The sequence below is a fragment of the Heteronotia binoei genome, chromosome 20 (assembly GCF_032191835.1).
Source record: "Heteronotia binoei isolate CCM8104 ecotype False Entrance Well chromosome 20, APGP_CSIRO_Hbin_v1, whole genome shotgun sequence".
Classification (NCBI taxonomy): domain Eukaryota; kingdom Metazoa; phylum Chordata; class Lepidosauria; order Squamata; family Gekkonidae; genus Heteronotia; species Heteronotia binoei.
The window spans coordinates 26,188,872-26,202,669 of NC_083242.1; the positions used below are offsets into that span (position 1 = coordinate 26,188,872).

At 49.9% G+C, this 13,798-nt stretch overlaps 1 protein-coding gene across 1 annotated transcript in view; it reads left to right on the forward strand.

Annotated features, from left to right (window-relative positions):
* The first annotated feature begins 1,690 nt into the window (after positions 1 to 1,690).
* Positions 1,691 to 13,798, forward strand: part of PDGFA (platelet derived growth factor subunit A) — a 73,539-nt gene continuing 61,431 nt past the window's right edge. The window contains exons 1-2 of the mRNA XM_060260844.1: positions 1,691 to 1,843; positions 3,981 to 4,077. Of these exons, the coding sequence (XP_060116827.1) occupies positions 1,781 to 1,843; positions 3,981 to 4,077 (160 nt within the window). The 5' untranslated portion in view covers positions 1,691 to 1,780. The remainder of the gene's footprint in view (positions 1,844 to 3,980; positions 4,078 to 13,798) is intronic.

Here is a 13,798-nt window from a genome sequence, read left to right on the forward strand (position 1 = left end):
AGCCCAGCACGGCGGCCTTGCCCCCACCCCACCCCGCAACAGCTGCCAGTCACCCTCCCGCCCCCCCCCCCCATACCCGCACCATCATGGCGATTCTTCTGAAAGCAAAGGGGAAGGTGGGTCGCGCCAGGTGATCCGCGGGGGTGGGAAGGAACCCGCGCAGCCGCTTGCTCGATCCCCTCCCCTGCGGAGTGCCGCAGGCCAGGGACCCAGGGCCAGGGCACCACAGCCCCCCCCTCCCCCCCGTAGCCTACGCCTAGAAGTGGCGCTCCTTTGCAAGTGGCCCCCCCCTCCGGCCACTCCCTCGCTCTTTTTTTGGGGGGGGGGGATATACAGCTCTTGGGCGGGCTGCTGCTCCCGCTCGGCTGCTTTCCTCTCTCGCTCTTTTTTGCAGCGCGGTGCAGCCGGCGCCCTGGACTGGTTGCACATTGCAGTAGCGAGCAGCTGCAAAGGAGGGGAGGGGGGATAGAGAGCCCCCCCCACGCCTGGTTGTTTGTGGTAGACCGGCTGCGTGCAAAGGAGGGGAGGGCCGGAGGGAGACCCCCCCCGCGCTGGTCTGTCTACCTCCTCGGGATTCTTTCACACTCAATGGGGACCCCCCTCCCTCCCCCCCCCCCCTCTGTGCAAGCTCGACCCGCCCTCGTCCCTAACTCTTCGGAGTTTGCATTGACAATCTGTAGAAACCCCGATGGCTGGAATAATCGTAGAACCCGGCGCAAGCGATCGCCGAGCTCCTTCCCTCCTCCGCCTCTCCCTGCAAAAGTGCAGGCGAAAGTCCATTCGCGGCCAGCCCTCCCCGCTTTGCAAGCCCATCCGAATTCTAGCGCTTTGCGAGCGCAATGCATATCGAGTGGCTTTGCAAACCCGTCCGAATTCTAGTGGCTTTGCAAACGCAATCCAAACCGAGTGGCTTTGCGAACGCAATGCACATCGAGGGGCTTTGCGAACGCAGTGCAAATCGAGTGGCTTTGCAAACGCAATCCAAATCTAATATTTTTGTTTAAAGACTGCGATGTTATTTTTGATTTGGTTTTGCATAAAACAACAGCAACAAAAAAACCACCCATTCCCGGAAGAGGGTTTGTGCAACATGGATCGTCTGGCGAGGGCCATGCGTTGAGATCTTCTCCGAGGGGCGTGTGTGCCTGCGTGTGGCTCTGCTAGAGAGAAGGGACAGCAATCCCTCGCCTCTCTCTCTCTCTCTCGCTCGCTCGCTCTTGCAAATGCGCGTCGCCTCTGGGCTTTGCCTCTCGCTCAGGGGTGGGTGGGTACAAACCGGAGCGGGGGGGGGGGGTGGAGAGCGCGAGCGAGAGGAAAGGAGGGACTGGTAACTCGCTGCCTGTCTGGAAGGGGGCGAGCTGTCTCCAAGCAGGTGATGGGCGTTTCGGCGGCGCTCCGGGCTTGACTTGGCCGCCGCCTGCTTGGGTTTCACTTCGCTGCTGAGCTCCGCGCGGCTATGCACGAGCGCCGGCTGGTCTAGCGCGAGGGGAGGCGGCGGCCGCGCTCGCCAGGAGCCCCCGGCAGGCAGCCCCAGCTCGGGCAAGACGCGCCCAGGCGCGGATCCCCCCCCCGGCCGGGTCGTTGGGGGGGGCGGCGGGGGGGAGCGAAGGGAGCCGAGCGGCCTCCCCCCCCAGCCCGGAGGCGACGGCGCCTCTGCCAGCCGGAGGGACCGCGACCGGTGGCTCCCCCGCTGAGGGATGGTGCAGCTCTTGCCAGCCCAAGGAGCGGGGCTGGGGCTCCTTCGCAGCACCCTTGAGGCGCGCAGCGGGCGAAGGGCGCGATGAGGACCGAGGCCGGCGTCTGGCTCCTCGGCTTGTGCTACCTGGTCGCCGCCGTCGCGGAGGTAGGGCCGGGCCTTGGGGGCTCTGCGGGGAGGGGAGGGGAGGTCCCGCGGGAAGGGTGCAAGTCATCGCGGGCGCCGGCGCTGGCGGCTGGTGGTGGCACCTTGGACGCTTGTCGCGGGGGGGGGTGCGGTGGGGAGGAGGAGGCCGCGCTCTCCAATGCTGGAAACGTTCCGAAATAGATGGCGAAAGAACGCCAAAAAAAAAAAAATGCACAGGAGAGAAGGGAAAGAACGCACTTGCTGGGGGGAAAAAGATCGCCGCCGTGATCCGGAAGCTCTCGCCGCGCCGTCTCTTTCCCATGTTCATCACTCTGATCTGTATTGCACGCTCGTGCAAGGACACGCGTGTAGACGGGCGCCCGTTTGAACGCCCGCTGTCTGGACGGCTTGGCCGGGGTCGGCGTGACTCTGCCGCCTGCCGAGGCGTGGAGCTGTGGCCCGCCGGGGAGGGGGTGGGGGGGTGGGCGGGAGACGACGCGGAGGAGAAGACGAGAATTGGAATTTAATAGCGCAGTTTCCTGTTAATGAGAAACTCGGAATGAAACTGCGAAAATCGGAGAAGGAGGCGATTAGGAGCCCGGGGTTTTCGAAGTGATGCTCAGATCTGGGTTGAAATTCCAAAGCACCCTCCACCGCACACCCCGACCGCGGCAAGGACTGAAATTCTCTTTATAAGGTCAAAACGAGAAATCTAGGCAGCCTTGGCAAATTTTGCTGAGATGCCAGCCCCACCGAGTTCTGTGGTCGCTTTGCGGCTAGTAAGTGAGCTATCTAGGTGCAGCCGCATGGGAGTGGGGGACACAAAGGGGAGCCAATATTTTAAAGTGGATTTCAACTACCTTCCTTCCATTCCTGCATGTTACAAGCTTCTTGAGGAATCCCTCCGGAGTTGTCTGCCTCACGCCCCCCCCTCCTTGAGGATTATTACAGGTGGCTATTCCTGGGGAAGGATTTAGTGTCCAGTGGAGGGGGGGTGGTTTGCTTTAAAGCTGGCAGCCTAGATCTCTTTTGCCGTGGACGTGTGAACTGGAGATCCCGTTCCTTTTTGGCCAACGTGAGGAACCAAATATTAGTTCAGGATCTGTATCATTCCGCTGGCGGCACCCACCATGCACACATTTTGGGGAGGGATGGGAAGAAGATAATGAGGTTGGAGAAGCAAAGATGGCACTGTAATCTGTTGCAAACCTAGAACTTCATGGCATTTGTTAAGTTCTCTGGCAGCTGGGAAGATTTGCCTGGATGAGTCTCCCCAAAACTATGTGTTGCAGGTACATGCGGACAAAAAAAACCTAACCACAACCAGGAAAATCTTTCTTGGCTCAATCTGATTGATGCATGCTTTACTCGGAGGAAAACTCCACCGAGTTCATTGGAACTTACTCCCAGGTGAGCGTCAATAGGATTGGCAGCCTCACAAACTCTGCTGCTTTTTTTACTTGATGTGGCACCCTGCAGCTGGTGGTCAGTGGTGCCGGGAACACCCACTAAACAGATTGCAAGCGTGTTTACTCAGGAGTCCATCCGGTTGATTTCAGTGCGGTTGATTTCAGTGGGGTTGACCTCCCCCCCTACTAAGCGTGCACAGGGGTGTTGCTGTACAGCACAAATCCTAACCATTTTTGCATGCAAATAACGCCCCCCACCCATATTTATTCCCCAGTAAACATGCTGTGGATTGTGGCTTTTCATGGAGCCTCTTTGATGGGCTTCTGTGAGAGCTTTTGCCAGGTTTTGGAAAGATTTCCGGGGTGGGGGTGTCGGGAGAGAGAGGCACAAACGCCTATATATCCTTAGAAAGCCTCCCTGTAATAAGGAGGTTCTGGAATTAATCTCGCTTCCTGGAAAAGGATCCGTTTGGACACCTGCTAGATATGCCGGCTGGAGGCAGAGTTGCAAGAATTTGTGCTGGCGGCTACAGGGTTGGAATGGATGCAGTTGCAAGATTTTTCTAACAGAGGAAAAAACAACAAGCCCTGTTTTCTTCCTGATTTATGCAGCAATTTGTGGCAGGGCTGGGGTGGGAAGGTCCTGAGAGCAAGCCCTCCTGTCTTCTGGGGCCCGCAGACCACTCGAAAGGTGGCTTTTTGGAGTGAGAGAGGAGAGTGATTGGCTGCTTTTTCCCCCTTTTTTGAAGGAAGCCGAGATTCCCCAAGAGGTGATTGAAAGGCTGGCTCACAGCGAGATCCACAGCATCCGCGACCTGCAGCGCCTCCTGGAGATTGACTCCGTAGGTAAATTATTCTTGTGCCTTTCTACTTCTTTCCTTTAAAAAAAAATGCTTATGTATATCTCTTCCAAATCCATTGCTTTAGGGAGTGGTGTGGTTTTGTTTATGTGCTGTAGGAGGACAGGGAAGCCCCAGCAGCTCTGGACTGGTTTCGGTTTCCTGGGGGGGTGGGGGTGGGGGGGTGGGAGAGGGTGTCATAGATGTGTTCCATTCCGCTCTTCATTCACTTCTGCTTTGGGCAGCCTGATGTAACCCAAAGGTCAGCCCTGGGGGGGCGGCCGGCTGAGTCAGCCGTATTTTGAAGTCGCGAGAACATTTTGGCCGGAACAGAGAGCCACGGCTTCGAACCCAAGTAACACAGTGTCTGGAGTGTCTGCAGTTCTCATATTTTAACGAAATGCACGTCTGTCTGTCCATCCATCCATCAAGTCCCATACTGGTCAGATCGTGAGTGTTTGGTTAGGCTGGCCTGGTATTATTTGGAATCTAATGGCAGGATGGATTCTCGTTTCCAGGGGGCAGGACGGCTCCAGAGGATTGCATAATTTCAGCAGTATTTGTTTCTGTGGTGCTTCAGTGTGGGAAACAGGAACACCCACGAACACAGGAAGCTGCCTTGTACTTGGTCTATCGAGGTCAGTTTTGTCTACTTAGACTGGCAGCAGGGTCTCCGGAAGAGGCCTTTCCCATCACCTCTTACCTGATCCCTTTTAGCTGGAGATGCTGAGGATTGAACCTGGGACCTTCTGCAAGTCAAGCAGATGCTCTACTGCTGAGCCGCAGCCCCTCTCCCTTTACCTTGTGCAGTAACAGTCTCACAGAGAAGGCCCATTTCACAGATAGAAAACTGAGGTTGATGCTCAGTGGAGCCACACCCTTCTAAGTTCATTGACTGCAGTGGATGCAGGAGGGCATCACTGGGCTTAGGATGGTGCTCTGAGTCTCCGGAAGAACTGGATTCTGAGCTCCCGGTCTGTCTTCAACATTATTTCCATCCTTAGATAAAAGTATTTTGTTTTGATTGCATGGGGTGGGATTCACACACGCCTCCTTCTGTTTGGTCTGTGTGCATGAGCTTGTGGTGCCATCGATGGCTGGCAGCTGATTGTACAAACTGGTTCCGCCAGCTTCAAAGGGCTGTATTCAGACTGAGGGAGAGGGACACCTTTCTGTGGTGCTCAGTCCCCGGGGCCCATTCTCAGGCACAAGGGGCCATCAGTTCTTGCGGCAGCATCCGACGCTGAATGCATTTGCGTGAGCCAGCCTGAAGCTGGGTTTGAAATAAATACCACCGCCAGCCATAGTTACATTGCATTTGTTCGAAATATACATTTGGGATATTTACTTAATATTTTATCATTTCATTTCAGAACCTAGCATAAAGCTAGATAGCCTTATATTTTTTTTATCTCCGCCCCCCCCCCCCCCCCCTCAGTAACCTTGCTAAGATAAAGCTGATTTGTAGCCGGATGTGACTTTCCATTTTGGTGTTTTTCCCTAGGAGAATTTCTCTAGCTGAGAAGAATTTTCGTTGTGTTGCCTGTAAATCATACCACTGTGCTGTTATCTTTAAAACCCCCACCTTGGGTCATTTATAAAAATATTCCAGGCAGTGTTTATGAATGAAGTCATGTCTCTACTTGATGGTGGGTTTGTAAGAGAAAGGGAATATAAACTCTTCCTTCTGACTGTTGCCCAGAAAGCCTTTCCACTGAGCTTCTGAGCTTATCAGGGCTTTCTTGTAAAACAGGCTGGCCCCAGGTTATTTGCTTGCACTGCTACAAACGCTTTGTGCAGGTTAGTAGTAATTTTACACGCCGCAATGGACCCGTCTCGTCGATAAACTTAATCCTGTGCAATTGTCAGGGCCGAATCCAGACGTGGCCCAGACGATGTGCTGTGTGCTAGGAGTGGAATTGCTTTTGTTTATTTTTGCAAAACGACGGAGCAAACAAAGAACCTTAAAGGAAAAAACCTGAGGGAAAGTCACAACCCATCTTCTATCTGGAGCCAAGAATCTGGCAAGTTGTTACTTGTGTTATTAATAGTGGAGGTGCTTCTTTTAAACAAAGGCATAGTTGTTGGGCTTTGGGGGGGGAAAAGAAAGCAAGAAATCTCAGGGCCTTTTGGATGCTGAATGTCAGCTCAGGCCTTGGAATGAACTACTTGAGCATACTTCGCTTTCAGTTGGGTCTGTTCTGGAGCCAGTGGCTCCAAGCCTCAAGGCCCAATCCACTGGCAAGTTGTCCTGTGCAGGCAAGTTGGAGTTACATAAAAGTAAAACATGTTCATTTCAGCAATGCCGGTCCATGTTATGATTGGAAGGCACAGAATCCCACAACCATAGCTAACAGGGGTGGCCAAACTTGAGGCTCGGGAGCCACATGTGGCTCTAGTTTTTCACACATATTGTGTGGCTCTTAAAGCCCACACCACCCTGCTGGCTGGCTTGGAGAAGACATTTGTCTCTTTAAATCACTTATCTGAGCCAAGCCAGCCAGTGACTTAGAGAATGCATTTAAAGTTGCCTTCTTTCCACTCTCCCTCCTCCCATCTGTTTGCCTGCCTGCCTTCCTGTCCTTTCAGCTCTCAAACATCTGGTGTTCGTGTCTTACGGCTCGCGAACACCTGATGTATATTCAATGTGGCTCTTATGTTAAGCAAGTTTAGCCACCTCCGTGTCAGTCTGTGTCTGGTTTGGGCCTGGAAAGGAACTCCACAGATGCTACTTTGGCTCTGCTGGGGTGGGACTCAGGTGGGATACTATTAAGCTCAATGAATAACTTTGCTCAGCTAGTTTAAGCCCTTACCTGGATGGCCCAGGCTAACCTGAACTCAGATCTTGAAAGCTGAACAGATTTGGCCCTGGTTAGTTCCTGGCTGGGAAACTCCTAACGGAGCCCAGGGTTGCTACTCAGAGGCAGGCAATGGTAAAACACCTCTGTTCCTCTCTTGCTTTGGAAACCCCGTGGGATCACCGTAGGTCAGCTGTGACTTGATGGCTCTTTCCACCACCTCCAAGCTAGTTTCTGGAAGGTAGTTACATTGGTCTGCAATAGAAGAGCTACATTTGAGTCCAGTAGCACCGTATGTGCTAAGCTGTTAACCTGTTGATAATTTTCTCTGGACGTGAAGCAGGGGTCACTGGGGAATGGCAGGGGAGGTAGCTGTGATTTTCCTGCATCGTGTAGGGGTTTGGACTAGATGACCCTTGGTGTGCCTTCCAGCTCTGTGGTTCTGTGTTGTCTACCCAAATGTGAGCAGCTAGAGCAATACAGTTTAAGGGACCCCAATTTATGTGATTTATGGCTTCCCGTTACTATCTACAGAAAGGTTACGTAGCATTTATTTATACAGAAGATTCAGATTACTGTTAGTGAGAGAACTGTTTTTCTTAAATCAGTTCTCATTGTTGAAAGCTCTGCAATCGGTTTTGATTTTGCATTGATGTTGAGGTTTGTAGAAACCAATTCCAGTCCCTACCACCTCTCATATTATTGTCCTTGAAATTAAAGCATTGAGTTTGACCTCTGTGCAAGCTCCGCTGAAAAACTGGGGACTGGGCAGTAAGTAGTAAGACCTCTTGAGTGCAACTCTGAATAATAAGAATGAAGGAAGATGCCATCTCAGGGCAAAACATCCATTTTCAGTAACAATTTTGGTTTTGGTGTTTCCCAACCAAACTGTGGATGCATGCAATGTCAGAACTGTCAATCTGTGCGGTTTTTCTCCCCCCATTTAGTGACAAACAGGAATGCAAGGCCATGGTCAGCTGTGAGTTCACAAGCCATGGTTTGTGCTAGCCATGGTTTGGAGTGATGACTGTTGACAAACCATAATTATGCCCATCACTCGGCCTCTGTCACGGAGCTGGGAGTGAAATGAAACTGATGAGAAACATAAGCGGAAAAAGCAACTATCAACCCAGGGTTTTACCTGTTGGATTCTTAGCCCTCGGTTTGGATTCTGAAGTATAAAGTAGGTGCAAGCTGTGGCTTAGCACAACGTCTCATACGAGGTGCTGTCTTCTCTTTCTCCTGCAAATCAATTATAGGAGAGGGCTGTTGGTGGATTTCAGCTGGCACTTCTGCAGCACTACAAGTGGCTGGGGCTATTTAAGTGTGTGATTTTGGGTTGCTCTGTAGACTGTAAGGAGGTATAGAGACAAGAGGAAGTTCAGTGGGATAAGATCTGATGTGGTGGAGGCCAGGGCCTCCATAGGATGTTCTCAGGCACCACATTCAGCCTCTTAAGAGTCAGCATCAAATATTTAGGTACCAGCCTTGCTGAAAAGCCTATAGCTCAGTAGCAAAGCACAGGGTTTAGTGCAGAAGCCCTGGATTCAATCCCTGGCATCTCCAGTTGACAGGACATCAAGCAGCAGATGGGTTGCCCAAGAACGTGAACAGCTGCTGCAAGGCAGAGTCAATGAGAGTTTGGCTGTTTTGACCAGCAGTCTTGCAGGGATTGTCTGACTCAGTGGCAGAACCTTGGCTTTGCAGACGGGTCTTGGGTTCAATCCCCCAGCAATGAAGGAACTCGGATATTGCAAAGGACTTCTCTGCCTGAGATGATGGAAAGCATCTTGTAGTCAGAGTGGACAGAACCACTGTGGCCCAAGATAAGGCAGCTCCATTGGTTAACAATTGCCACTATCAATAATCTAGTTTGGGGGGGAGATTGTCTAGAACTCTCAAACGCCTCAACTGTATTTGCCTCTGAAAGTTGTTGTTGTTCTTCTTCTTCTTTTATGTCTGCACCTGGAAGTCATGTCACCCTCTGGGGCCTGGAGGATATCCAGAGAGGTGGCCGAATAAAGCCTGCCCCTATCCTCTTGACTTGGTATTCCAAGGAGGTCTCCCATCCAAGTTCTAACCAGTGTCAACCCTGCTTAGCTTCTTGCGAAATTGGGTTTGCCTGGCCTATCTAGGTTAGGGTGCCCCTGAAAGTTCTGAATGCCTGCAGGATTTTTACAACACTCCTTGGGGTGACATATGTCCCCATTTGGAGTCATTGGGTTGGATCCTACCCCAATCCTACCATTCCATTGAGCAAAGTTTATTAACTTTTAAATTAATTCATTACAATATTAATACCCAGCTTTTCCTTTTGGCTCAGGTTTGAAGCCTCAATCTAAGGAGTCATCTTTTAACTTCAGTAGCTTTTCTGTTTGGTGGAAGAACCATTGAAGTTGGAGGAAGACTGAGGCCACTTGGAGGATGGCTGAATCTACCCCACTGACTTAGGCCCCTATTTCCCAATATTATCAGTTCTTTGTCAATGGAGCAATTTATTTGGAAGATTGTGTGTGTCTAAAGGTCATCTACTGAGGGACCTTCTTTATGGAGTATAAGAGAGGTCCGGCTGTTTCTCTTTCAATAAATCAAACAATATAATTTCCCTCTATGATTTGTTGAGTCAAGAGAGTCTATTCCGTCTTGCTTTCCACAGATTTTGACTCTGCATTTTACTGGAGGGATGAATGATAATTCTTTCTCACAAAATTAGAAACCACGCCTCCAGATCATCTGGCATCATTAAAAAAAATAAGCATCCCTCAGTGTACTGCTTATCAAGCTTTCTGTCCTTTTTAATTTTTTTTAAAGGAGGCCAGATTGTTGTTTTACAATCTGGGCTTGCAGCACAGTAGGAAGTCCACTGGAATGTTTTGGCTTTGAGTCTTCCTCGGAATCAGACCTCCCTAGAGTAAACCACGAGTCTTTTAAGGCACGCTCAGTCCAGCTGAGGCTCAGAATATTTGTGATATCTTGCTTGGAAAAACTTTACATGGGAGTAAATGGTATGGGTTTCAGTGGGAAGTAATTTATAGCTTGACTCATTCTAAATTCTTGGGGTGGATGGTTTCAACTTTTTATAATCCCACGTTTCTCTGAAATGGAATTCAAGCCAGTATGTAGGGGCTTCCCTGCAGATCATGTGAAGCTACCTGATACTGAACCAGAACATTGGTCCAGTATTGTCTACTCAGACTGGCAGTGGCTCTCCAGGATCTCAGATGTCTCTCACATCACCTACCACCTTAAACTGGAGCTGCCAAGGATTGAACCTGGGGCTATCTGAATGCCAAACAGATGTTCTACCAGTGAGCCACAGCCCTTCCCCAAAGGGAATGATGCTGTAAGCCAACTTTGAGTCCCTGTTGGGGAGAAGAAGAAGAAATTGGATTTATACCCCACACTTCACTACCCGAAGGAGAGAGGTTTACAAGCTCCTTCCCCTTCCCACAACAGATACCCTGTGAGGTGGGTGGAGCTTAGAGAGCTCTGACAGAAACTGTTCTTGAGAGGAACAGCTCTGCAAGAACTTGTGACTGACTCATGCCAGCAGTTGCACATGGAGGAGTGGGGAATCAAACCTGATTCTCCCAGATAAGAGTCTGCACACTAAACCACTATGCCAAACTGGCTCTCAGATCTCCCATCTAGGCCCTGCAAGACCCCAACCCAAGTCTGATGTATCCTGCAACCATATCTTGGTAGCAGGAGGGGGAGAACTGTGTACACCCCCTTGAAGAAAGGATGAGATAAAAACATGCTATTTATTTAAAACATTCATGAACCTGCCTTTTTCCTGGGAAGTTGCGACCCAAGGTGTATACTAACAGTAAAAACTAATACTCATTAAAATGTCCAACTGTCACTAAAATAACAGACCTTTAAATGTCCAAGCAGTTGCCCTTCAAAACTACTCACTCTGCAAGCCTTCTCAAAAGACTGGCCTTTCATCTGCTCCGAAACTGCGGATAAATAGATAAACTTTAACATTCTGAGGTAAGATTAGTAACCAGCACGGTGTCATTGTTAGAGAAGGGATCCTCAGCCTTTCTGAGCCTGTGAGCACCGGTGGAATTTTGACAGGGTGTGGAGAGTGCCACTCCCAAAATGGCTGCTTCGGGAGATGGAGCCAAATGCAGCATCTCCCTCCATACTTTGCGGCCACATGGGAAACCCTTTCATTTCAATGAGGGGAGCCAGTAAAAAGCCTTGCCTTCAGTGGCTCCGCCCACTTTTTGAAAAGTTTGGTGGCCACCATCTTGGGGAACCCTGGCCAGCTATTGCAAAGACCCAGGTCTAAATTCCTGTTCAGCCATGAGGTCACAGGGTGACCCTAGGCTAGTTCCTGTCTCTTAGCCTAGTTACCTCACAGGGTTGTTGTGAGGAGAAAGGGTACATGGGGTAGGAACATGTATGCTGTCAGATGTTTTGGGGAAAAGGGACACAAATAAATCTATCTAGGTAAGTAACTGAAAATGAACTGTTGTAAATCCCTTTGTCTATTCTGGCTGGGTTGCCAACCTTCAGGTGGTGGCTGGAGATATCCTGGGATTACAACTGATATCCAGGTAGCAGAAATCAATTCACGTGGAGAAAATGGTCTCTTTGGAAGGTGGACTCTATGACATTATAGCCATTGAAGCCTCTTCAAACTCCCATCGTCCTCAGACTCCAACCCCAAAATCTCCAGGTATTTCCCAACCTGAATCTGTTACCCGAACTCTGACTAAAGTCTTCACAGCTCCCCAAAGCCAGTCTGAAGGAGAAGTCTTAAAATATTTCCAGTAGAGATTCAGAAATGATAATCAGATGTATATATATATATACATATACATATATTGGGACAATACTATAGTGCTGTAATTGACACCACCGGATCTGCATCTGCTCTTTCGCACATGCCAAGTCTTCCCCTTGGGGTTTGAATGTGCCTACATAGACTAAGGATGGTTTTGGGTGGTAGCACGGTTGAGGAGTTGGAAAGAGGAAATATGAATTACTTCTGATAGGCATTATCCAAAGTAAAAGCTACAAATTCGCTCCACCACTTCCAGGAACTGTATGGGGCTTGCTAAATTTCTGAGATGAACCTGGGCTTACGTTGGCTGGGGTGGCCTTGGCCCTCAGCATGCTGTGTCCAGCTATGGTGAAATGCATTTGCAGTGTAGGAGACCCAGATCAGCCACGGTTTTCCATCATGGCAGGGGAAGTTTCTCAACAGTTAATGACTCTTGGCCAAATGTCTGACTAGTCTCCATCAAAAAGACTGGTCAGGAGATGGTAGAAGGCAACTTCCTGGCCGTGGAAGGTTCTCAGTCTGGCTAGGAAGTCAGTCACCTTTTCCATCCAGGAGGCAAACTGGTGTGGAAAATGAGAAGAGCGTCATTCTTGTTTCATGTCTTCTGGAGCATCCTATCTCACACAGTGGACAACCGTCATATCTGAATCCAGGTGTGATGTTCTGCAGCTCAAGGAGAGCAGATGCTGAAGCTACAAACAGAGCAGGCAGAGAGCACTGCTCAGTTGACCAGGCAAGCTTTGAAGGCCAGTTTTTTAATAGCTGGCTTGATCAGTCTTCAGTTTCATGCTGCCAACAAGTCATTGTGTAGCCCAGTTCACATCTGCACTTAAAGACGGCTTTGAGGTCTGCCAGGCACAGTCCCAAGAAGTTCCTTGGGCTTCAGGCCAAGAGATACTTAACATTTGAATTTCACCATCCATCTGGCAAAGATCACCACAGATCTCATTCCCTTTCTGCCTCTTGCAAAATGTTATGGTCAGCAACCCATCATAGAATCAGAGTTGGAAGGGATCTTCAGGGTCATCTAGTCCAATCCCCTGCCCAATGCAGGAAATTCACAAATACCATTACCCCCTACTCCATACCTAGAAAATGGCAACCCCCCCCCCCTCAACCCCCCAAAGCCTCCAGGATCCCTGGCCAAATTGACCTGGAGAAAATTGCTTCCTGGCCCTAGGTGGTGATCATCCTGTCTCAAACAGTGGACAAACACCATATCTGAATCCAGGTGTGATGTTCTGCAGCTCAAGGAAAGCAAATGCTGAAGCTACAGACAGAGCAGGCAGAGAGCACTGCTCAGTTGACCAGGCAAGCTTTGAAGGGTGTGTTAGAAAGGGCCATGAGAACTAAGCATCGATGCAACCTTTCCTGCCCTCCTTCTCAAGACCTGCCTAAGTTCATAGAATAAGCATTGCTGTCAGATGGCCATCTAACTTGTGTTTAAAAACCTCCAAAGAAGGAGAGCCCGCCACCTCCCAAGGAAGCCTGTTCCACTGAGGAACTGCTATGTCAGGAAGTCCTGATTTAATTTCAGTCTGTTGGTTCGTCCAACCTTCTGGGGCCATAGAAAACAACTCCGCATCATCCTCTGTAGGACAGCCCTTCAGGTACTTGATGGTGATCATATCACCTCTCAGTTGTCTCTTCTCCAGTCTAAACAAACCCAGCTCCTTCAACCTTTCCTTATAGGACTTGGTCTCCAGACCCCTCACTATCTGCATTACCCTCTTCGGGATGTGTTCCAGCTTGTCTGTATCCTTCTTAAACTGTGTTGCCCAGAGCTCAACAAAATACTCTTAAGTGAGGTCTAACCAGAGTAAAGCGATACCGTCACTTAACGTGATCTGGACACTATACTTCTGTTGATACAGCCCAAAACTGCATTTGCCTTTTTAGCTACCAGATCAGACTGCTGACTCATGTTCAGTGTATGGTCCACTTCGACCCCTAGATGATTTTTGCAGTCCTTTGGGCTAATTTTCTCTTTCTCCTCTGTGCTTTGTTGTAAGTCCTCTGACAGCATGAACTCAAAACACAGCATTAAGTCCTAGACTCTTCACCAGGGCCAGCCTTGTATTAATCCAACAAGACCGACCTTTGGCGTTCCCATTTTACAGATGGGAAACCTG